The sequence below is a fragment of the Hevea brasiliensis genome, chromosome 11 (assembly GCF_030052815.1).
Source record: "Hevea brasiliensis isolate MT/VB/25A 57/8 chromosome 11, ASM3005281v1, whole genome shotgun sequence".
In the NCBI taxonomy this organism is placed as follows: Eukaryota; Viridiplantae; Streptophyta; class Magnoliopsida; order Malpighiales; family Euphorbiaceae; genus Hevea; species Hevea brasiliensis.
This window is the reverse complement of record NC_079503.1, coordinates 10,014,308-10,040,468: the sequence shown is the minus strand read 5'-3', so window position 1 is coordinate 10,040,468 and position 26,161 is coordinate 10,014,308. Positions and strand designations below refer to the sequence as shown.

The following is a 26,161-nucleotide window of genomic DNA, read 5'->3' as shown; positions in this document are numbered from 1 at the left end:
AAAGTCACAAGTATCAAAGCTTCATTTGAATAATTAATTTCTCCTTCAAACGGTTAAAGAAAAATGAATTACTATTCTGTAATTTCGTGTATTTTTTAAATAAGTTACGAGATTAATTTTTTGATAAAAAGGCATCACAAGGATTCATATTGTTAATAAAGGAGAAATTGTCTTTATGCCGTCAAAAAAAATAAATAATTATTAATTCATTAAATTTAATGAAGCATATATATTAATTTTTATATTTTTAAAATCTACTTACGTAGTTCTTAATATTTTAATAAATTTATAAATTAATCTTCCATTCAATTTTATGTTCAATATACCGTTAATTATATAAAAAAAATCCTTAACTATATTTTCAATATGAAATAATTTAGTTATTAAAATTTGTTTTATTAATAAAATTCTCTTAGATTTAATTTATTAATAAAATAATATTATATATTTGTAATTTAAATTTTATTATAAAATAGTCTTTATATTTTATAATATTTATTATTTTAATTATTATTAAAAAAAATTTAAAAAAATCTGAATACTTTTCCATCTATATATGTCAAGACATGAACTAATTTACAGATTTATTAAAACATCAGTACTAAAATAAATGAGTTTTAAATATATTGATATTTATATGAAGATTTCACTAAATTTAATGAATAAATTATAATTTATTTTTGGCATCTAAACAATTTCCAGTAAGCTTGAGTTACTTTCCTTAAGATCTTACGTTATTAATGCGCGCATAATCTCAGGGTATTTTTTTTTTTTCCCTTCAATTTCTCCTTTTCTTTTTCACTTCAGCACACAAAATTTGCTCGGTTGCTGTATGTCGTTTGTCTATCCTACTTAACAAATCCACCGGGAAGGTCACCCAGGGACCCCATTCAGCTTGTTCACAGTGGACTATAAAGAAATGAAATGTTAAAAAACAATCCAGACCTAAAAAGGCTAATTGGAGCTTCAGCTTGCGACAAAATCAGTACACGTCCTTGCCTGGGAAAACCCTGCGTGCAAAATCTCAATATGTGAACATAGAAAAGTAATCAAACATCAGAAGTATTTCACATGCATTCATTTAACCAGAATTAAGGAGCTAAAAAATGTGCCCTGTTAAGAATGTTACACGACAATAGGCTCTTTTTTTGTAAATAAGTAAATGCCTTCGTCCAGATATATATATATAAAAAAAAAAAAGTGAACGCCTTTGCTATATCACATATAACTCTCCATGAAATAATCTCTTCCTCTTTATGTCTCAACAAATCATAAAATAATGAGCATCATTTGACAGGATTTTACAAAATAATGGGGCGCAGACTGAGTTAAAAAAAAAAAAAAAAGAGTGGAGAACTACAAAATTAATGGTGGGCCTCAATCAGGATTTTCTTTTTTGGGTGTGTACCAGGATTGAATTATCCATTTGGTGTTTCATGCATCAGTAAGCTTTCCATCTGTCTGCAAAGTAGGGCTTTTCTGCTCCTTTTCATCTGCATCGTTACCCTGTGTTTGTTCCGCCTCTGGAATAACTCCATTTTCCACCACAGGCAGGTCCCCATTTTCTGTTATACTCTTTTCCTCAGGATTATTGACCGGTTTTGGGAGTTCTCTTGATGATGAGGTTGCCAATAGCCGGCCAATTCCATCATATAGATTCTTTGCATCCATGATAAGAGCAGTGCCCCCTGGGTAACAGCGACCAAAGCATGTGGCACAATGTGGATAAGCCACCTGCAAATAAAGGGAGTTACAAATGATGAGAAGGTAGTTAAAGCCGCTCAAAGATAACATTATTCCAAGTTATTAAGAAAGGCACCTCTATAAAAGCTCGGCAAAGTGAGAGGAAAAGTGCAGATTCATTTTCTCTAAGCATCCGAGTTGCATTGTATCTTAATAGAGAATCAGAAACAGCCCTCAAGCCCTTAATTAATTCTTGAGCAAGAACAAACTTCAAACTTATTGGGGCACAAGGACGTAGTTCGTTCATTGCAGCAGACACACCTAGAGCACCAATAAATATCTGTAAATGCCCAAAAAAGGAAAAAGAAAAAAAAAAAAAAGAAGGGGGTTTGGGGGGGGGGGGGGGGGAGAGGGAGAGGAAGGGGGCGACAATCCACTAAAACAATGGAGTATGGACAGGCTAATTTCACAATTTCTCACTCAAGTTTTCACTAAACCCTATTATGCTGACGAGAGAAAAAAAAAATCATGCCATGAAAATAACAGAAAAGGTAGAAAATCACGATTTGAACACCATTACAGGCAGCAACCAGTCTCCCGATTGCTTACACTGACTTGGCGGTGAAAAATATTGTTAATTGGTTGGTTGTTGTTACCACACCTCCACCATAAATCACAAACAAAGAGAATTGCAGTTTCAACAAGTTCAAGAACCAGCAGACGGTATAATAAATTTCCCTTTTTTTCTCTTTTTTCCTCTTCTTGATTTTGAGTTCTTGCTAAGGATGATGACAATGATGCACAATGTTTTACTGTGCTCAATAGAGATTCTTTTCTCTTGACCTCCTCTACCAAAACCACCTCCAATGCCAAGATCAGACCCAGCTCCACCATCCGTAACACCTCCTCCCTCACCTCCATCCTCTAAATTTCCACATTTAATGTCAGCTCTTCAGACATGTCCAGCATGACCACCACCACTGAAATTCATCCCCATGTGTTCCTGCAAAGTTTGCATGTATAAGCAAAGCAAAAGGATACCATATTTCATGTTGCTTGTCAACAGCAAATATGCATTTGTACATGCCAATAAGACCTCTTCCCTCATTCGTGGCCAGCTGAATGTCAAAACAAGCAGCTGATGCATCTGATGCCCTTGATAACAAATATCACCCATCAAATCATCCTGATTTCATGATCAACACATTGCCTAATGCCGCTAATAAAAGGTAATTTGCAAAATTCAAGTTAAGTACCCAATGTTGATGGAGCCTCTGAGGAGAGATGATGTAGTTGTAATTAGAGAGCTGGAGATTAGCGATCCCACTTTATTTGATTTAATTGGTGAAGTAATTAGGACAGGTTTTTCCACTTCTCTGTCTCTAATTTCCCTCCACATCTCAAGGCATCTTTAGCTTCTAGAAGAGGTGTGATGTGATGCAATTGAAATCAAAACAGCTTTGTCTTCTTCAGGTCGTCTTTCAGCTTCTACTACTTGAGCTTGTTTGCTACTAAGTGAAAGTGAGAGTGAATTGCTGCAAACACAAAACAATACTTTGGGGATGAAGACAACAAGCTCCAACTGCTTGTCTTTGTTGCTGGCAAGCAAGGATAAGAAACGAGTGCCCAGAGACAGTGCAAGAGGGATTGGAGATGGAGAAGACGGCGTTGCATCTTTCAGGAGACAGTATCAGGGATTTGTGGGAATGTTGTGGGATCCAGCATCATCTTTTACCATATAATAAATACTCCCACCGCCACATCAACACAATCAAATGGAAGACTAAATGCTGCACGTAATGGTAGCCTAATTGTGATTTTTTGCCACTTCAATTATTTTTACAGCAAGATTTTTTCCGGTGAGCATAATGGGGTTTGGTGGAAACTCGAGTGAGCATGCGTGAAATTAGCCTGAGTAAGGACTGCTTTTGCATGCAATCTCAGATCATGTAAAATAAATGTCAATAACTGACTGCATAAATCATGGGCAGTCTTGAACAAATCTATTTATGATACAAAATATCATACAAAGAGTTAAAAGTGTCATTTTGAAGCTTGAATATCTGATCTCAAATCAAATGAATCAGCTGTCCTGCATTTTAAGGTAGGGAATCTAGCAATAACCAAAGTTTAAGCACAAGGACAAAGACCCCTAGAAACTTGCATCAAACTTACCATTAACAAACACTGCAAGAGGTGGATGTTCCATTAGATAAGATGGTGGAGTCACATCCTCCTGATTTTCATCACCAATACCATTGGTGGGAAAGCCAACTACTGGTAGTGGAACCCAGCGATGTGAATCCAGAACTAACTGAAATAAAAACATCAATTTATGAATTACCAATCAACACATAAGTTGCAAGACTGAAACTAACATGCAAAATAACTGATTTAAAGTTAATATGGAAAATTTTCAAGCCCCTATAGGAGCAGAATTCAAATACTACCCGTTGCCATATACCTGAAAATTTTCAACTGCTGCACTCATATTCTTTGAGAATAAGTTGAGAACAGCCCTGCAAGATAACCAGAATCAACTTTTATTAAGTGAATTTTTTTTTTCTTTTAAAAACAAAGAAAAGAAGGGCAAAAGCATAATAAAGATGTATCCTTACTCCTCGAAAAGTGATGGAAGCAAGCCCCGAAAATCCAAGCCAACCCAACAAAGTCCCATTGCACAGTACTACCAATAACAGAAACAAGTAACATCATCTTCAGATTCAGACCAAAGTAAAATGTCAATGTCAAATATTCTCCACCTAAATGCAGATTTGCTTCTGATGGAGTATGATGGCAACATACATAGTATAAAAGGCATGGCAAAGCTAATCTATTGCCCAAGCACTAGTTTGGCACTTTGATAACAAGAAGCATGCAAAGTAATAGGTCTGAATCAATCTCAAGGAAGGGGATTGAAACAGAATTCTCAGAGAACTTAAGAGAAACAGTGAGATCAGGTGAGAAAAGAATAGTAACAAGATGAGAAGAGAAAAGAGCATAGAGATGAGAGAAATTATTATTGAATAGCATTCTTTGAATGAGTTGATATAGGTATGACTTCTTCCTTTTATACACAGCAGTAACTGCTTCCTAACAACTCCTTAACAATCTCCAGACAACGAGAACTACCTCTAACTACTTGAGGCCTTTCCCTCCAAAAGTTGTTACAGGAGTTTCCCTCCAATTCTAACCACCCGACCACTGCCACTATCTATTCTTTTTCCTTCTTCTATAATAAGTAACAAAGCATTGTTGGGAACTGAATTAGGTCTCCACTAGTCTTGTTTGATGTTCCTTGTTTAGGAAATTTGCAGGATTTTGACTTTCTAGAAGACGGGTTTTTTTGCACTTTTAGATTCTATGGAAAGTTCTAGATTTCCATAGGAGTCTTCTTTAAACCTTGTTTGTTAAGGATTACATTTTAGATTACTTAAAAGTTAACGTTAACTTTGGAGTCCAAATCCTTGGAGGATAAAGATTAACTTTTTTATTCTGTAAATAATTATGTATGTTGTTTGATAGTTTTTTTATCAAAGAGAATTCCTGAAGTTTTGCATCATGAGTTGTGTGATATAATCCTACTCTTGGGTGTGATGCCTAAGGATGTTTAGGTGTGAAGCCTACGCTATTCTATTGCTCACTTTGCCTAATTTGGTTCTGCAAACAACCCCTCGAACCCTGCTTCTCGCACTATTTTACTTTCCAAACCTACACCTTCTAAACCTGAACTTTCCAACTAAATTCCTGCCCCCTTTAGAGTTCAACAAAACCTCAAATTTCCACCTTAACTCTTAGAACTGCATGCTGTCCTGCTTCAATTTGGTATCAGAGCTTCAAGATCCTTTAAATATATTCCTAACGCTGAATTAAATTCAAACTTTGATTCTTTTCAAAAATAATTCAACTCCTTTCGTCAAGAACATGAAGAAACAAAGGTGAGACTGAGCTCATCCCAAGGTGGATGAGTTGCTTAGGATGATGTCTTCTGGTACTTGCAGTAAGCAAACAACTTCAGCACCCAATAGTCAAGCTCTCCCTCAAACAACAAACACGAGGGCTAAACAAAATCTTGAAGTGGCACTTGTGCCTAATGAAGAACAAGACACAGCCAGAGATATTACCAAGAAAGTCAAAGTGGAAGCTCCAAATTTTAAAGGTAGGGTTCATCCAGCATTGTTTTGTGATTGTCTTCATTCTATTGAATCTTATTTTGATTTTTATACCATGGGAGCAGATTGTAGAAGATGAAGCTCATTGGGCTAGCTAAAATATGGTAGTAAGGTGTTGAGCAAGGCATGGTAAGATTGAGGCAACTACCAATTAATACATGGCAAGCGATGAAAGCTAAACTACAAGAAAAATATATGCCATATAATTACTTGCAAAAAATGCTTGAAAAGGTTTATACTTTGAAACAGGGAAGCATATCTATGGCTCAATACATGCATCAGTTTGATGAATGGAAGATTAAAAGTCGAGATGTGGAAGATGTTGCACATGTATTGGCTCGAGGCTGGTTTTTTTTTTTTTTTCCCCAACGATTCAAGGCTGGTTTAAGAGCCAACATAAAGAAAAAAAAAATGTTTAGACAGGCCTGTATATAGAGTAGAACATGCATTCTAAATGGCCCTTGATGTGGAGGAATATCTGAACCAACAAATCACTAAAAAAACTGGGTTCCATCCAAGGAGATAGCTTCAAAAAGGAGTTTTGGTGCAACTCGTAGCTCCAGATCAGTTGCTTCACAGCCATTTGACTGTTTCAATAATGCAAAACCTTCTTCATCAAATAGTGCTAATACCAAGGATCAGGTGGTTGTATACTTCAAGCGTGGATAAGTTAGAAGTTGGACATATGGGATATGAAAGTCCACCATAATAGAATTTGCATGTTGGGTAGAGCACAAGGATGAAGAATCACCGCAAGAGAATTATGAGGGAAATTCAAGTGACTGTGGATATTTCGCTATAGACGATCTCATAGATTAATGTTTCATAAATAATGGCATTCCTCAAGAAATAACAACATGATTTCATAAATAATAGCATTCCTCAAGAAATAACAACATGCTTTCACAAATAATGGCATTCCTCAAGAGAGAATAGGATATCATATGAATTAACAACATGGTTTCATAAATAATGGCATTCCTCACGAAAAACTAAATTGTCAGATAGATAACTGGAGCTGAACTTCCTATCAAAATGCAAGTACCTAATATCAAAATGGAAGATTCTCACCATGCACTGGTCCAAAATATTTGATAGAGATCCACCCTCAGTTATCTTTGGGAGCATGACTTTAAGAGTTTTAAGGTGTGCAGTAATCTGATGCATAGCCCAACTAAAAAGAAGCCCACCATCATAATTTTCTTCACTTCCAGATGTGTCATCAGCAAATATTGCTCTATATTGGTTAACAACATCAAAAAGATGCATTCTATGACAATTTATCATCCCTTTCAAGTACTCATATGCATTTCGCTGGTCCAGATCCTCCAGAATACCAGTAAGCCATGCCTCTCGACATTTCAAAAACTGAATCACAAATTAGTTGTCAGATACAGGCACACTGAATCTACCAAAGAAAGCATACAAGTAACTTAAATGTCTTTGTAGGAAGTACAATACAAGTTAGATATCTTCTATTTGCATTTTTACCATCCTGAACACAAAAATACAATTGTAAACAAAAAGGATTTGTTAGATTACCTGCAAACGCATTTCATACTCACTAAATACTCCTATTCGACGCAAATAGCCAATAATCCGGAGGCATTCAGGCAACTGCAATGTATAGCCACAAAAACTACCATGCATAAAAACCAATCCATGTATACAAATCAATCAGTTGCATTTAACGTTCTAAGCTTAACATAATTATCACAATACCTGGATGTTAGATCGAAGTTTCTGAAGAAGCTGAGACAAAAGAGATTGGGTGGTTTGCCTAACTTCTGCAGCTAATGCCTGAATGACAGGTAAACTTTGAGAGGGAAAAACAAAGTTTAAGTAAGCTTTCTGTCAAAAGTCAACACCAATATCTGTTCAAGGGAAATAGCATGGGCAACACTCACTTGGGGTGCATGGTTGAGAGTTTGCAAACAAATGCTTCCAAGTCGAGAGCTTCATCATAATTTCCATTCCTTACACACCTGTAAATGGGTAGGATCAATGAAGCTTTTAAGTACTTATTCTATGAAATTGATGTCTGCAGCTAGAAATTCAGCATCAACCTCTTTCAATGGTCACCAATCATAAGGCAAACTCAACTTAACTAAGCTTCAGTCTCAATTCTCAAACGAGTTGAGGTTGCCTAAACGGATCCTTTTCCACTATCTTGCTCCATATAGCGCCAAAGACACTATTAGTGGTTTTTTTTTTTTTAATCATTAATGATAATTCTTTTCTTGAGAATATCAATCTGTTATCTAACCTTTAAATATAAGGGAGACCCATTGGAAACATATCCATAAAATGCCAGCACACAGCCTCAAAATCCTTAAAGATGCAAATAGTTTCCTGTCTCATGAAAATCAGTACCAAGCTTCAAAGTCAACTTAGAAAAGAGGAGGACAATACTTCTACATTTAGTTTCAATCTTCCAAGTAGCTGCTTAGAATATTCCTTGTCATATACAATTATAAAAGTTAGCTGCATTGTGTAAGTGATGTCTCTGGTTCAAGTAGATTCCCAACATCAATTATATGCTTAGATTATCACCTAATGTTTAGAGTGAAAATAGTACTTTAAATGCTTCGGGTCAATAAATGCATGAAGAGTTTTAACAACCGAGTCTACATCACATTCTCAAGAACAACACTTCAGTCCCCCAAAATTTTAGTCATTGATAAAACTTTATAGCAAATGACCTTAACAATTTTGTAAAGAACATACGTGTCCATAAGTTGAGGAATTTCAAGCAAATCCAGCAATGTGCTATGGTTTGCTAGCAATTTTTGGTTCATCTTCCTCTCCTCTAAAATCTGTTCAGCAGATCCAATGAACTCTGTGCAACCAGATGTCAGCTTTGGGATCTCAGTTATCTGCCAATGGGAAAACAATTACACAACAGTATACAGTGATTTCACTATATTCTTGAAATTTATAATGAAATATTAGGAAATGTCAATCACACTAAATTCACTGCATTTTTTGGTCATTTGAATAGATTGTATCTACACCTTCTACCAATAAACAAGCCAGACAATGAAGAATAAATTAACCCATTAGAACATAGTTATTAAAGGCTCAAGGCGCACTAAGTCGCCAAGGAGTCCTTGAGCCTAAGCGCAAGGCGCAAAGCGCAGGCGCGCGCCTGAGCGAGGTGAGACGCAAAAGTAAAAAATTTAAAAAATCCATAAAAGTCAAATAAATGTGATGCTTTTCCTTCTTTTCTTTGGCATATATCTTGAATTGAGTTTGCTGGTTTGAGTTTGAGTGGTAGTCCTTTTTGCCAATGAAAGTGCTTGCTAAAGATGCAAATAAAGAAGGCATGCCTTTCTAGAACCTTGTGCCTGGAACAAAAGCGCACACCTAGGCGCATAAGCCACTGGGGTTCAAGTCTTGTGAGCCTTGAGCCTAAGGCGCGCCTTTAATAACTATGCATTAGAATGAAATCAAAATCAAAGTCAGGTAAAGAGTAACTGCCCATCAATTTCTAATTTACATTGCACTTGAAATCAAATGAATATGGAATTCATTTCATTGTAAATGAATTATCCTAATGTTCATGTTGGCATCTTATCTATTAATAAATAGAATTCATTTTAAAAACATATGATATGTATATGTAGTTTAAAAGTCAATTGCAAATTCTACTAGTTTTGATAAATTTGGCTGAAGTATAACTAAGTTGATGGAAATAAAGATAGAATTCTAAATGAATTTTATGGGGTTCCACACATGTCAAGTGCAGATTTGTAAATGAATTCCAGCAATTTTATGAAATTCATTTTTTTCAAACAGCCTCTAAACATAATCAGATTCCCCCTTGTGAATATCACTTTTAAGCATTTATTGCCTCATATCAAGATGCTTCCACTATTTTTCTATGCTAATGTTCTGCCACATGCATAGTTATTAAAGGCTCAAGGCGCACTAAGGTGCCAATGGGTTCTGGAGCCCAAGCGCAGGTGCGCACCTGAGTGAGATGAGGTGCAAAAGTTAAAAAAAAAAAATAATACTAATAATAAAAAAATTCCATAAAAGAAATAAAATGAAATTAAAAAATAATAATAACTAATAAGCTTTAAAGTAATAATAATTTTGCAATCCAAATAAAATAAAAATATATTAAAAGTTTAAACTAATATATTGAAACTTAAATAATCTTTTAATGTCTCCAAACTAAAGTCAAGCAATCATAAACACCTTCATCCTCTAGATACTCATTTCAAAATCAATATCTTCGTCATTTTCTTTATCTCTAACAACTAAATGAGTATTAATTTTCATGTTAGTGGACAATGCTTTTCATTTGAATTCATATCATAAGGTGTGACGAAATTTTTACGCTGGTTGTCAATTTGGCTTCATGCCCGGTCGTTTAACTATGGAAGCGATGTTTCTCATTAGAAGCTTGATGGAGAAATATAGAGATGTGAAGAAAGATCTACACATAATTTTTATCGATTTGGAGAAGGCTTACGATAGTGTTCCAAGAGATGTCTTATGGAGAGTGTTAGAACAAAAGAGGGTATCTATTAGGTACATACAAGTGTTGAAAGATATGTATAAAGGAGCAACTACTATTGTGCGCACAGTGGGAGGAGACACAAGAGATTTTCCTATCTCAGTTGGATTACATCAAGATTCAGCTGTAAGTCCTTACCTTTTTATATTAGTTTTAGATGAATTGACGAAACATATACAATAGAGTATCTCTTGGTGCATGATATTTGCGAATGATATAATTCTGATAGATGAGACGCAAGAAGAAGTCAATAGAAAGCTAGAGCTTTGGAGAAGTACTCTAGAGTCAAAGGGCTTTAAGTTAAGTAGAACAAAGACAGAATATATGCATTGCAAGTTCAGTGAAGGCCGAACTGGTGATAGGGAATGAGTTAGTTTAGATGAAGTGGTACTGTCCCAAAGTAATTTTAGTTTGGATGAAGTGGTACTGTCCCAAAGTAATCATTTTAAATATCTCGACTCAGTCCTCCAAGTAGATGGGGAATGTAAGGAGGATATTAGTCATAGGATTAAAGCCGGATAGTTGAAATGGAGACGTGCCACGGGAATTTTATGTGATCGTAAGATTTCCAATAAGTTGAAAGAAAAATTTTATCGTACAGCCATACGACCGACCATGCTATATGGTAGTGAGTGTTGGGCACAGAAGGAGTCATATGTGTCTAAGATAAGAGTTGCGGAGATGAGAATGTTAAGGTGGATGAGTGGCCATACTAGACTAGATAAAGTCCGTAATGAGAGTATTAGAGAAAAGATAGGAGTAGTGCCAATTGAGGATAAGTTAAGAGAAGGGAGATTGAGGTGGCTTGATCATGTGAAGTGTAGATATACGGAGGCTCCAGTTAGACAAGTAGAGCACATTGAGTTAGAGGATAGAAAGAAAAGAAGGGGTAGACCTAAACTGACTTGGAGGAGAGTAGTACAATATGACCTATAAGTATTACACATTTCTAAGGATTTAACCCAAAATCGTTTAGAGTGGAGAAAGAGAATCCATATAGCCGACCTCAAATTTTTTAGATAAAGGCTTAGTTGAGTTGAGTGAACATTGATTTTCCTTTTTCCTTTGGCATATATCTTGAAATAGATGTAGATGTAATTTTTTTTTTTTAAGAAAAAAAAGATAATAATAGAGTGATATGTTGAAAATGGATATATGGGAGGTTTGTGATCTTGAGTGTGCTGTTTTGATGAGATTTTGATTATTAGTTATCACCAGCAATGCTAATTCCAAAAACTTCCTTGTGCGTTAATATAGACAAATATAAAGATTAAGTGGCAGTGCTTTTCGCCAATGGAAGTGCCGCTAAAAGTGGAAATAAAGAAAGCATGCCTTTGTAAAGGCTTCTGCCTTGAACAAAGGCTCACGCCTAGGCACATAAGGTACTAGGGTTAGAGCCAGGTGAGCCTTGAGCCTGAGACATGCCTTTAGTAACTATGGCCACATGGCAGCCTTCATACCCTTCTATGCATTATATAGAATCAAAGACGACTACTAGTTACTGCTCAGAGGTCGCATAGAGTTCAATGCAAATATAAAGTGAAAACTTCTCCTCAAACTTGCACCTTCATTCCCTATTATCAGATTCAAAAAAGGAGTTTTTTCCTCTAATTGAACGCCTATAGCTCTCCAGAAATATGTACATCAGACAACTAGTTAAAAAAACCAGGAATAACATCAAGAGGTGAAAATTGCAGAGAGTTTAGACAACATATCCAGTGATGAAGAATGTGCGTTTCCATTAAATCACATAATAATCACTTCAAATTTCAATGCAAATAAGTAAAATGTAATATAAGGAAATATACTGAATAGGTTATCGATACCAGAGATTCAAGATGCTTATCAATAGAAGTCACTTCCTCTCTAATTGCAAGTAACGCATCGGCAGCGGCAATGAACGCACGGTAATTGCCCACCGCTACTTCCTGCATTTGCCTTTGAATCCTCTCCGCATCAACTCGCAATAACTCAGGTTCCTTCAAATAAACATAGCAAAAATATATTTTTAAAAAAATACTAAACTTTGAAAATAACCATAAATTGAACTAAAAATGAAAAAGAAAAAGAGTGAGTTTGCATTGTTTACTTCCTAATTTCCCAAAGGAATCAAATAAACAAGTTCAAGTAACCATACTTTGTGGAGGCGATCGAGAGTGAATGAGAGAAGCTCAGAAACGTAGGGCTGCTGAGAGACGGAAGCGAGAGGGAGGAGGCTAGCCACCGCCGAAGTGTCGTCAGCATTTTCGACCCCCATTTTCTCCAAATTGAAAAGAGAATTAGGATTTTGGGGTTTGGATCTCGGCTTAGATCACAGAGAGGTGTAAAGATCTGGTCGTGCGAAATGCCTAGTCAGAGATTGAATTGTACTTGACCAACGTCGAGCTTATTTTGGTTTTGTATTTGTATGGGTGAATTACGCTACTGGCTAGACATAGCCGGTCCGGTGATCAGTCAATGGTTCTTGGGACCGAATCCAATCGACGGTTCGGGTTTAGAATTTCTTAAATCTTTAATCAAACGGAAATATATATATATATATATATATATATATATATATATATATATATATATATGGCACTTTGGAAGCATAGGCTTATCAATTTTAATAAGATAAATTTAAAGAGTATATAATTAGATTTGAAAAATAATAATCGTATTAGAATTTAGATTTTACTTGTATATTTATTATCTTAATTCGTTTATATAATTAGTTAAATATGAAATATATATTTTTTAATAATATTTATAATTTTTTATATATTATATTTTAAATAAATAAAATTAAAATATTTATTAAATTATTAAATTTTTAAAATATAAATTATTAATAAAAATATTTTTTATATAAATTATTAATTAAAATATATTAAATTAAATAAATATATATATTTTTCAAATAATAATAATCAAATTTATAATAAATTTAAATAATTAAAAAAAATTTTAATTAAATTTAAGATAAATTTAAGTAAAATAATTTTTGCGGGTATTTTACTCGTTGCTCTCTTTACACGTTACCTTGCATTCAATACCAAATCAAAGTTAATTTCGAGTGGGGCAAAACCCACGAAGACCAAAACTACATAAAATCAAATCTATAAAGTTAATCAAATCTATAAAGTTCAGTTTCGATTTAGCTTAAAAGGCGAGCTAGAATCATCGAGCTTTGGAGTAATTATACAGTGAAGCCATATGATAGTTATTAATTGATGGGATATAGTAAAGCCATCAAATAATTATTAATCAATAACATCCATTTATGTACACTTATTTATAATTTATTGGCTTGCCATTTCATGTAGGATTATTTCATGTATGTAAAGAATCCTACATGAAATCACCATGCGACCTAAAATTATCGGGCTTTGAAGTAATTATATAGTGAAGCCATATGATAGTTATTAATTGATGGGATATAGTAAAGCCATCATATAATTATTGATTAATGAGGTCCATTTATATATACCTGTCTATAATTCATTGGTTTGCTATTTCATGCAGAGCATCTTACATAAAATTACCATTTTATTTTATAATGAATGTATCTAATATAAATTCGAACTTATACCAGAACAAGTTTAACAACCATTATATTAGATATTTGCATTGAGATATGTGCAGGACTAATTAAAATCTATATAGAAAATGCACAAATCTAAATATAAAAATTTAATTTAACGATTGGTAAGTTTATCTTTATATGAGTTCGAGCTCTCTATAAACACACCCTTTTATAATTGGTCTTAAATAAGTTAAGTGGACATTGTCATTATTTATTAGCTAGTCCTCAATCTTGAAAAACTTGTTAGTACATTCTTAACTTTTAATCGTCCTTCCATCCGAAATTTTCATGGGTAAATTAATATTATGTCTCTATAGTTTATTGAAATTAATTAAGTAATTGATCTTTAATCTTTTAAAATTTAATTAAAATGTTTTAAAATCAAACTATTTATTCTTTTTATTAAATTTTTATAAAAAAAAATATTAGTCAAATTATTTTAATTTTAGTATGAGAAACTAAATAGTATGAATAATCAAAATTATAAGGACTAAATATTATAGATAATTATAATTATAAGTATTAAATAGTATAAATATTTAAGACAATAAATTAACTAACAATTTTTTTATAAAAAGAGTAAAAAGTTTGATTTTACAACATTTTAATTGAATTTTAAAAAATAAAGATTAAGTATTTAATTTTGAGAAACTAAAGAGCCCTGTGATTTGCCCAATTTTCATTTATTTTGTTTGAAGGAGAGAGAAAATTTTTATAACCTGTTTTTACCCTAAAAGCAATCCTAAGGAGAGAATCAAATAGGGAATATAGCAATGAAAATGCTCCAAGATGATCTATCATCCACCTCATTTGTGCTTCCTTCTGTGAGTTTCTCCATCTCAAGAGGCTGGAAACTATCATTGTTCATAACAACATCCCACACAGCTTTATCAGATGATAGCAACATCACCAGTGTGAGTGTCACGACCCAACCTATGGGCCGGACCGGCACTAGGACCTGGGTCAGCCTAAAGCCCCCGAGGTCCGTAGTAAGCCTAACTATTTCTCAATCTAACTCTAAGGCCCATTAGGGCCAAATTTCAAGAAATCAACCGGACAGAGTCCGGCCATAAAATGGACCTTTTAACGGGGAGTTTTTGACTCACCCGACCTGTAAACACAATATATAATCAATTGGGGAGCTCAGCTCACCCTCCACATACTCATACAACATAAAAAATAAATGGGAGCTCAGCTCCCTCATCCAGTCCATCAACATGCGTAAAATAATAAGTTTACAGGTCCAAAATAACAATTTATATTACAGACCCAATTCAAATAAATATTTCTAACACATGCGAAAATTCTAAGAGTTAACAGGTTTATACAAAAATTAATAAACGACCTGTGAGGGAGAAAAGCAGGTTAACCTCAAAAATATCCTCCTGTGGCCTGGAAAAATATTGAACAGGAGTGAGCGTTCGACTCAGAGAGTAAAATATCAATTTTAACCATAATCTCTATAACTATCTAAAGCTAATGCATCCTTTATAGTGAAATGCAACATCAACAATAATTTCATAGCATAACAGCAAAAAGGTAATTTGGAGCACTCATGCACCCAGTAAAGTCAAATCATAAATATATGGGAGCTGATCCCCTATACAGCTCTCTTAAATCCAACCTGTGCCAGCGAAGAACTCAGCTCGGACTTCCACTTAATAACCAAATCGGGGTCCCAGTGAAGAACTCAAGCCGTGTCAACCCCGAAGGACCGGGTCCCAGCAAAGATCTCAAGCCGTGTCTACCCGTCCTATCCATAGCCAACACCACATCACACGCACGCACACTGCTCCAAATTACCACAACAACATCCATGGCACTTTAACAGTTATGAATGCAACATAAATCGTGCCTAGAGTTTAACTACATAGATATATGCATATAAGTGATGCATGGGCATGCTTGAACATATAATAATATCGAAATTACAATTAAAATTAATATTTTACTCACAGACTTAATAAAGATCATTGTGGCGTATGCGAGAGGAAGAAGAAGGCATCCTGCTCACCTGACAATTTTATTACAATCATTTAATAAATTTGACTCAATACAAACTAAGAAAAAGACCAAATACGTCCTAAGTCGTGCCGAAAATCTGGCAGAGTCTCCCCTATACCTAGGACCTACCCAACCTGCAAAAGGGCTCAAAACGCACTTCTATATTCACAAATCATACATGCACAACTCAATCACATCACACAGCCCCTCTTGGGCCCATCCAAACAGTCATCAATCACAATATGTAAATTTACAGTTTAGTCCTTATAATTGATCATTTTTTAAAAAACTGCCCAAATAAGCTCTAAAAATTTTAAAACTTTGCCCCGCGGTCCTTAGCAATATTACTAGCCTATTGCAAAAAGAATCATAATTTTCTGAGCTACCACGAATATTTTATGGATTTTTAATCCCATTTAAGCATTAGAAAATTAGGAAAAAGAAAGGTTAGGGTTTACCTTTGCCAATTCCGACTCCTGGGACGCGCTCGGGACATCTGACAATGGTGGGGTAGCCAAAATCTCGATCCAATTCGAAGACCTTTTCGGTGGCCGATCTGTCTGGTCGGAAATTCACAGACCCGGACAACTGTCGAATTTCCGCAAATTGAAGATACCTACACGAAGCCCATAACACGGGGGTTAGTATAAAATTTTTACGGAATTTTCTAAGCTCATTTAATGCTCGGAAAAATACTACGAAGTTCCGTGGATCGAAAAATTTTGAAATTTATATTCCCGCGAAGCTCTCGACGAGTGGAGCGCTCTGGTACTCTCGGTTTTCTCGTGGGGTTTACGGTTTGCAAGAAATCTAGCCCAAAAGTCAAAATGGGCTAAAACTTCCCAGACAAAAATTAGACAAACCGCTCGATGAATTTTGGTGTTCTTGGTGTCTATGGAAAGCTCTCGAGGTGTAGATGGATTTAGATACAAGACCCGACCCAATCGGTGGCCGGATCTGCCGGGAAGACGAAGTGGCGCGCTTGCGCGTCGCATCGCTCGTCACGACGTTTGCCGCGTTCGAGCGGTGGTCGGCGGTGGGAGTGGCTGGGAGGCGCACCGGCAGCTGGGTGGTGGGGGGAGGCCAACGAGGGGAGGTGGGAGGAGAGAGAAAATGGGAGAGAGAGAAAGAGAAAGGAGAACGCGCGCGGGAGAGGAGAAGAAGAAGAAAAAGGAGCTGGCCCGATTCGGCCGGTCCAATCCAGTCCGGTTGATTGGGTCGGTTCAATTCAGGATATAAAAAATTTTAAATTTTTACTCTACCTTGGGACCGAAAACGAGGCCCAAAAATTTCAAAAAAATTCTAGAAAACTCAGAAAAATTTGTAGACTCCAAATATATTTTTAGTTTTGCCACGTGGTCTTTAAATTAATTTTTAAAAATCATCAAAGTTTTATATTTTCGGGAAATCAAACCCGATTTCGAAAATCCGAAAAATTCCAAATAATTTCCTAAAATTCAAATAAAATAAAATATCAATAATTACCCAAAAATAATAAATTTAAAAATTAGGGGTGTTACATTCTTCCCCCCTTACAGAAAATTCGTCCTCGAATTTTACACAAGGCAGAATAAAGTACAAGATTACACATTGAACAGATAAGGGTACTTGCTACGCATGTCCCGTTCTGACTCCCAGGTGCACTCTTCCACTGACTGGCTCCTCCACAAAACCTTAACCATAGAGATCTGTTTTGATCTTAGCTGTCTCACTTGGTAGTCCACTATGGCTACAGGTTGCTCCTCAAATGTCAAGTTCTCTTTTAGCTCTATTACATCCGGCTGTAGTACATGAGAAGGATCAGGAATGTATTTCCTGAGCATGGAGATGTGAAACACAGGATGAACATGAGAAAGGTTGGGTGGTAGCTCCAACCGGTAGGCAACTGCTCCAACTCTATCAGTAACCTCAAAAGGTCCAATATACCGAGGTGCCAACTTGCCCTTCTTTCCAAATCTCATGACTCCCTTCATCGGAGAAACCTTCAGGAATACGTAGTTGCCTACTGCAAACTCTACATCCCTCCGTCTGCAGTCTGCACAACTCTTCTGCCTACTGAAAGCTGTTTTCAATCGTTCCCTGATTAAAGGAACTATCTCTGAAGTATACTGCACTAGGTCTACATCATGCGCCTTCGCTTCTCCCATTTCCGTCCAACACAGAGGAGACCTACACTTTCTTCCATATAGTGCCTTATAGGGTGCCATCCCTATGCTGGAATGGTAACTGTTGTTGTAGGCAAACTCTACCAAAGCTAGCTGATCATCCCATTGACCTCCAAAATCCAAAACACTCATGCGAAGCATGTCTTCCAGTGTTTGGATTGTCCTTCTGACCGCCCATCCATGCGAGGGTGGAAAGCAGTACTAAAGTTCAACTGTGTGCCAAGTGCCTCCTGCAACTTCCTCTAAAATCGAGAAGTGAACTGGGGTCCTCTGTCAGATATTATGGAAGCAGGAACTCCATGCAATCTGACTATTTCTCGAATGTAGAGTCGGGCGTACTGTGCCACAGAATATGTAGTCTTCACAGGCAAGAAATAAGCTGATTTAGTTAGGCAGTCTACAATTACCCATATCGAATCATATCCTCGCGTGGTACGAGGCAACCCAGTCACAAAATCCATGGTAATCATTTCCCACTTCCATTCTGAGATAGGGAGCTCTTGCAGCTTCTCTAACTGTCTCTAATGTTCAAACTTCACCTTCTGACAAGTCAAGCACTTGGACACAAAGTCTGCTATGTCTCTCTTCATGCCATTCCACCAATAGCTATCTTTCACATCATGGTACATCTTGGTGGAGCCTGGGTGGACATTGTACAGTGTATAGTGTGCCTCTCGCATGATTTCATTTCTGAGATTGTCCACATCGGGCACACATATCCTAGAAACTTGCATAAGGGGACCATCATTGGCAAATCCAAACTCACCACCTTCACCTTGCTGTACTCTTTCTATGATCTTCATCAATTGTTGGTCTCTGTGCTAGGAAACTCTAACTCTGTCTCGCAAGTCTGGCCTCACTGAAAAATGAGCTAACAATACCCCCTCATCTGAAAGATCTAGGATTAGACCTTGATCCATCAACTCATGTACTTCCTGAATCAACGGTCTCTTCTCCGCTGATATGTGCGCCAAACTGCCAGAAGATTTTCTGCTCAAAGCATCTACTACTACATTGGCCTTCCCAGGGTGGTACTGGATGGTGCAATCATAGTCTTTCAGAAGCTCCATCCATCTCCTCTGTCTCAAGTTTAAATCCCTTTGTTGGAAGATGTACTTCAAACTCTTATGGTCGGTGTATATCTCACACACTTCACCATACAGGTAGTGTCTCCAGATCTTTAGTGCAAAGACTACAGCCGCCATTTCCAAATCATGGGTGGGGTAGTTCTACTCATGCCTCTTCAGCTGTCTTGAAGCATAAGCCACTACTTTTCCATTCTGCATCAAAACACACCCTAAGCCAACTCTGTAGGAGTCATAATACACAGTATATCCTTCACCACTCATCGGTAGTGTCAACACAGGGGCGGTGGTTAGACACTCCTTAAGCATCTGGAAACTCTTCTCAAAGTCATCTGTCCAAATGAATGGAACATTCTTCTGAGTTAACTTAGTTAAGGGAGCTGCTATCCTGGAAAAATCCTGCACAAAATGCCTATAGTAGCCAGCTAGACCCGTAAAACTTCACCTCAAGAATGGCGTGAGGCCTAAACCAATCGATTCTGACTTCAATTTTCTTGGGATCCACTTGAATGCCTTCACTAGAAATCACGTGTCCTAAGAATGAGATGCTTTCTAGCCAAAATTCACATTTTGAAAATTTGGCATATAGTTGGTGCTCCCTCAAAGTCTGCAACACCATCCTCAAGTGCCACACGTATTCTTCCTTGGTCCGATAGTATACCAAAATGTCATCTATGAATACGATGACAAAACGGTCCAAAAATGGCTTGAACACCCGGTTCATCAAGTCCATGAAGGCTGCTGGTGCATTAGTGAGTCCAAAAGACATCACCAAGAACTCATAATGACCATATCTTGTCCTGAATGCTTTTTTGGACACATCCTCATTCCTGATTCTCAACTGATGGTAGCCTGATCGCAGGTCTATCCTGGAAAAGAATCTAGCTTCTTGGAGCTGATCAAACAGATCATCGATCCAAGGAAGTGGATACTTGTTCTTCACAGTCACCTTGTTCAGCTGTCTATAGTCAATACACAACCTCAATGACCCATCCTTCTTTCTCACAAATAGAACAGGAGCACCCCAGGGTGAAGTGCTCGGACGTATAAAACCCTTATCCAAAAGCTCCTGTAGTTGCTCCTTTAACTCTTTCAATTCCTCTGGTGCCATCCTGTAAGGTGGCATTGATATGGGGTTTGTACCCGGCACAACATCAATGCAAAACTCTATTTCCCTTCCTGGTGGCAACCCTGGAAGCTCCTCAGGGAAGACATCCATGAATTCTCTGACAACAGGAAAATTTTTCATGTTGACACCTTCTACAGATGTATCTCTCACCAATGCCAAATACCCTTGACATCCATGCCTCAACATTTTTCTAGCACTAATTGCTGACACCAAATTATATGGAGCCACGCTCCTGTCACCATCAAAGCTAAACTCTTCCACACCAGGTATGTGGAAATACACCTTTTTGTTCCTGCAGTCTAAAGTGGCATAATGAGTTGCCAACCAATCCATTCCCAAGATTACATTGAAATCCATTACTGGTAGAGGAACCAAGTCTGCTGGGAGGATCTTTCCATCCACTACTACTGGGCTACCCGAAAAAACCATATCTAAATGTATGTTGTCACTAAGCGGGGTAGCTACAGATAAAGGGTATTCTAAAGTCGTAGGGTTTCTACCCAACCTCATGGTAAACACAGGGGAGACAAATGAGTGCGTAGCACCCGGATCTATCAAAACATGAGCCTCATAGGAACAGACTAGAAGAATACCTGCCACAACTGCATTGGAAGCCTAAGCATCCTGGTGGGTCAGGGTGAAAACCTGAGCTTGACCCCTACCTTGAGTGGCAGAACCCTGATACTGACTTCCACCTCCTGATTTGCCTCCAAATCCACGTCCCCCTTGTCCTTGGCCCTGTTGGCCACTGAACTGACTGCCTGCCATGCTAGAAGCACCAGGATACAACTGACGAGGAACATTTGCAACAGAACCCTGTGACCCCATCTGTGGCTCACTAAACACAGGGCATTCCCTAGCAAAGTGACCTGGTTGGCCACATCTGAAGCATACTCCTGAACCCATCATACAAGGTCCTGAATGTCCTCTTCCACACTGTACGCAAGGTGCCAAGGAGGATCCTGAACTGCACTAACCGCCAGTACTCGAACTGTGACCACCGCTGGATCCAGAATCAGTGCGAATCCTTGAGATTTGTGTCTAAAACCACTCCTCTTATTCCTGCTTCTTCCTCTGTAATTAGTTTGGCAACCACTATCCTTAGTAGCCATGTGGGGAACACCTGAAGAACTCTCTGCTCTATTTTTCTTTGCCTTTCCGCTGTCATCCACAACATAGCTAATCTCAATCTTTCTGGCTCGATCAACTACCACATCAAAAGAATGATCAGACATCATGGCCAGGTTTGTATACCTCCTGTCCAGCCCCTTTAGGAATCTCTTCACCTTCATAGTTTCTGTAGCTACTGCTGTAGAGGCATATCTGCTCAGTTCTAGAATTCTGTAGCATATTCATCTACAGACCTGTCATTCTGTCTTAAGGCCTCAAAGGCCCACTGCTTTTGATCTCTGAAACTTTCTGGTACAAACTGGTTGATGAACAGTTCCACAAACTGAGTCTATGACAAACCTTTCATTCGAGGTAATATGTAATCATTCATCCATTGTCTAGGCATAGGCCCCATGACATGCTGCATACACTCTATAAGTCTCCTATCACCAATCGCAACTCGTTTCTGCTGTCATGCAGAATCCAAAAACCGATATGCATCGTCTGACACATCATAAGTACCAGGCACCAACTTCTTAAAATTGATTATCTGTTTGTAAGGTTCCCCTCTTGGTGCGGTGGACTGCTGCTGCTGTGGAGGGTGGACCATATACTGCGCCATCATATCGATGGTTCTCTGCAACCCAGCTAGAGTAGCTGCCATTGGGTCTATAGGACCCTGTGCCATAAAAGACTGATCCTGAACTGGTGGCAGCTGCTCTTCTACTTGAGCAGCTCTAGGCCTCCTACCCCACCTCCTCGGGGCAGGCACCTCATCCTGTGCTGACACCTCGTCAGGCACATTTGGTTCTGGTGCAGTGGTAGCTCTCCTACTTCTACGCATTTTCCTGAAATTCAGCAGCATTAGCCCACAAAATTTCAAAACTGCATATTAGACAGCTCTATAGACTCATATTTATACACAATATATGAAGCAGAAACTAGAAGCAAAGATGACAATGCAAGACGAATGTGGACCCTAATTTCCGCATGTGACTCTTAGTATACTCTTCCCAACACTTTAGACAATTATTCCCTATGAATCTGGAGCCTAAGCTCTGATACCACATTTGTCACAACCCAACCTATAGGGCCGGACCGGCACTAGGACCTGGGCCAGCCTAAAGCCCCCGAGGCTCGTAGTAAGCCTAACTATTTCTCAATCCAACTCTAAGGCCCATTCGGGCCCAATTTCAAGAAATCAACCGGACAGAGTCCGGCCATAAAATAGACCTTTCAACGGGGAGTTTTTGACTCACCCGACCTGTAAACACAATATATAATCAACTGGGGAGCTCAGCTCACCCTCCACATACTCATACAACATAAAAAATAAATTGGAGCTCAGCTCCCTCATCCAGTCCATCAACATGCGTAAAATAATAAGTTTACAGGTCCAAAATAATAATTTATATTACAGACCCAATTCAAATAAATATTTCTAACACATGCGGAAATTCTAAGAGTTAACAGGTTTATACAAAAATTAATAAACGACCTGCGAGGGAGAAAAGCAGGTTAACCTCAAAAATATCCTTCTGTGGCCTGGAAAAATATTGAACAGGAGTGAGCGTTCGACTCAGAGAGTAAAATATCAATTTTAACCATAATCTCTATAACTATCTAAAGCTAATGCATCCTGTAGAGTGAAATGCAACATCAACAATAATTTCACAGCATAACAGCAAAAAAGTAATTTGGAGACTCACGCACCCAGTAAAGTCAAATCATAAATATATGGGAGCTGATCCCCTATACAGCTCTCTTAAATCCAACCTGTGCCAGCGAAGAACTCAGTTCGGACTTCCACTTAATAACCAAATCGGGGTCCCAGCGAAGAACTCAAGCCGTGTCAACCTCGAAGGATCGGGTCCCAGCGAAGATCTCAAGCCGTGTCTACCCGTCCTATCCATAGCCAACACCACATCACACGCACGCCAACGCACGCACACTGCTCCAAATTACCACAACAACATCCATGGCACTTTAACAGTTATGAATGCAATATAAATCGTGCCTAGAGTTTAACTACATAGATATATGCATATAAGTGATGCATGGGCATGCTTGAACATATAATAATATCAAAATTACAATTAAAATTAATATTTTACTCACAGACTTGGTACCATCCTTTGTGTGGGAGGAGGAAGAAGGCTGTCCCTGCTCACCTGACAATTTTATTACAATCATTTAATAAATTTGACTCAATACAAACTAAGAAAAAGACCAAATACGTCCTAAGTCGTGCCGAAAATCCGGCAGAGTCTCCCCTATGCCTAGGACCTACCCAACCTGCAAAAGGGCTCAAAACGCACTTCTATATTCACAAATCATACACGCACAACTCAATCACATCACACAGCCCCTCTTGGGCCCATCCAAACACTCATCAATCACAATATGTAAATTTACAGTTTAGTCCTTATAATTGATCATTTTTGCAAAAACTACCCAAATAAGCTCTAAAAATTCTAAAACTTTACCCCGCGGTCCTTAGCAATATTACTGGCCTATTGCAAAAAGAATCATAATTTTCTGAGCTACCACGAATATTTTATAGATTTTTAATCCCATTTAAGCACTAGAAAATTACGAAAAAGCAAGGTTTGGGTTTACCTTTGCCGATTTCGACTCCTGGGACGCGCTCGGGACGTCTGACAATGGTGGGATAGCCAAAATCCCGATCCAATTCGGAGACCTTTTCGATGGCCGGTCTGTCTGGTCGGAAATTCACAGACCTGGACAACTATCGAATTTTCGCGAATTGAAGATACCTACACGAAGCCCACAACACGGGGGTTAGTATAAAATTTTTACGGAATTTTCTAAGCTCATTTAATGCTCGAAAAAACACTACGAAGTTCCGTGGGACCCACCGAAAAACAGTATCGAAAAATTTTAAAATTTATATTCCCGCGAAGCTCTCGACGAGTGGAACGCTCTGGTACTCTCGGTTTTCTAGTGGGGTTTACGGTTTGCGAGAAATCTAGCCCAAAAATCAAAATGGGCTAAAACTTTCCGGACAAAAATTGGACAAACCGCTCGATGGATTTTGGTGTTCTTGGTGTCTATGGAAAGCTCTCGAGGTGTAGATGTGTTTAGACACAAGACCCGGCACAATCGGTGGCCGGATCGGCTAGATTTCGGCTGGGAAGACGAAGAGGCGCGCTTGCGCCGCTTACATTGCGGCGACGCTTGCCGACGTTCGTGCGGTGGCGAGCCGGGTGGTCAGGGAGCGCGCCGGTGGGGTGGTGGGGGTGGTGGCTGGCCGGCGAGGGGAGGTGGGAGGAGAGAGAAAACGGGAGAGAGAGAGAGAGAGAGAGAGAGAGGAAGGAGAACGCGTGCGGGAGAGGAGAAGAAGAAGAAAAAGAAGCCAGCCCAATTTGGTCGGTCCGATCCGGTCCGGTTCGATTCGGTCGGTTCGATTCAGGATACAAAATTTTAAATTTTTACTCTGCCTTGGGACCGAAAACAAGACCCCAAAATTTCGAAAAAATTCTAGAAAACTCAGAAAAATTTGTAGACTCCAAATATATTTTTAGTTTTGCCACGTGGTCTTTAAATTAATTTTTAAAAATCATCAAAGTTTTATATTTTCGGGAAATCAAACCCGATTTTGAAAATCCGAAAAATTCCAAATAATTTCCTAAAATTCAAATAAAATAAAATATCAATAATTACCCAAAAATAATAAATTTAAAAATTAAGGGTGTTACAGTGAGTATGTTTAAATTCTTAGAATATGAAATTCAAATTTGTCTCTAAAAAAGAAAAGAAAAAAGAATAAATTAAACGGCTTAATAATTGGAAATGTTTGTAGCAAACCAAAAACATTCTCAACTCGTCCATATCCATGAGAGCATAATTAAGTAACAAATCTCTTTCTCCCTCTCTACCAACCTATTGTTTGCCCCCAACTTCCCCACAACACTCTCCTCTTTACAAACTCAAGTCTCAACACATATTAACAACATTTCAACTGCAAAAGAGTACAACATGAAAGAACACAAGTGAAAAGAAACAGGAAACATGAAGAGAAAAAGAAGAGGCCTTTGAGGCATAGAAGTAGTAATAAGGATAAGGCTACTGTCCCTGTTTAAGCGGCACTTGAACACTAGGAGGGCCCCATGAAGGTGATTATGGCGGTGACGAAGTTGACTGTGGCGATGGTGGTGGTAGAGATGGTGATGGAGGGTGATAATAGTAAGATTGAGATGGCGGAGATTGGTGAGATGGGGGTGAATTATAATGCGACTCAGCTGGCGGGGGAGGTGGTGAACATATGACTGGACAAGTTGTACAGTCACTTTTGCATAATAAACCAGCCGCAGGTGCTTCCATTTGATCAGCCTCGGAATTTACTCTAGAAAGCAGGATCATCCCCATCATTCCTATTTTCCATAGCATGACACCCCATCTTCCTCTTGGGGATATTACACCACTGACATAACTCATCATCTTGAAACAGCTGCTGCTGGTTATCTGTTATTTAATGGCTTTGTGAATTATATATGACTTGTAACTCAGAAACTTGTAAGGTTTATCTACTCTGTTACTTATAGAGCGAGCCAAGGTGAAGCCTATGGGGTGGCTTTTAAAAAAAAATTAGCTTTAGATGCTTCTTTTATTATCCAGTGGAATATTGTGGTAAAGGATGCCATTTACTTCCAATCCATAGTCTTTGATCTCTAGAGGTGATTAGATTCACCAACTGTATTGT

General features: G+C 37.9%; 1 protein-coding gene across 1 annotated transcript; it reads right to left on the bottom strand.

The window, feature by feature from the left end:
• Positions 1-1,216: 1,216 nt before the first annotated feature.
• LOC110646609 (conserved oligomeric Golgi complex subunit 8) lies at positions 1,217-12,823 on the bottom strand. Its single transcript, XM_021800106.2, has 12 exons — positions 12,518-12,823; positions 12,207-12,359; positions 8,583-8,731; positions 7,763-7,840; positions 7,578-7,671; positions 7,398-7,472; positions 6,927-7,223; positions 4,302-4,369; positions 4,148-4,202; positions 3,859-3,997; positions 1,820-2,004; positions 1,217-1,734 (listed from the first exon to the last, which is right to left on the bottom strand). The coding sequence occupies exons 1-12, from the start codon at positions 12,635-12,637 to the stop codon at positions 1,435-1,437; spliced, it is 1,713 nt and encodes a 570-aa protein (XP_021655798.1). The 5' UTR covers positions 12,638-12,823; the 3' UTR covers positions 1,217-1,434.
• Positions 12,824-26,161: the final 13,338 nt, after the last annotated feature.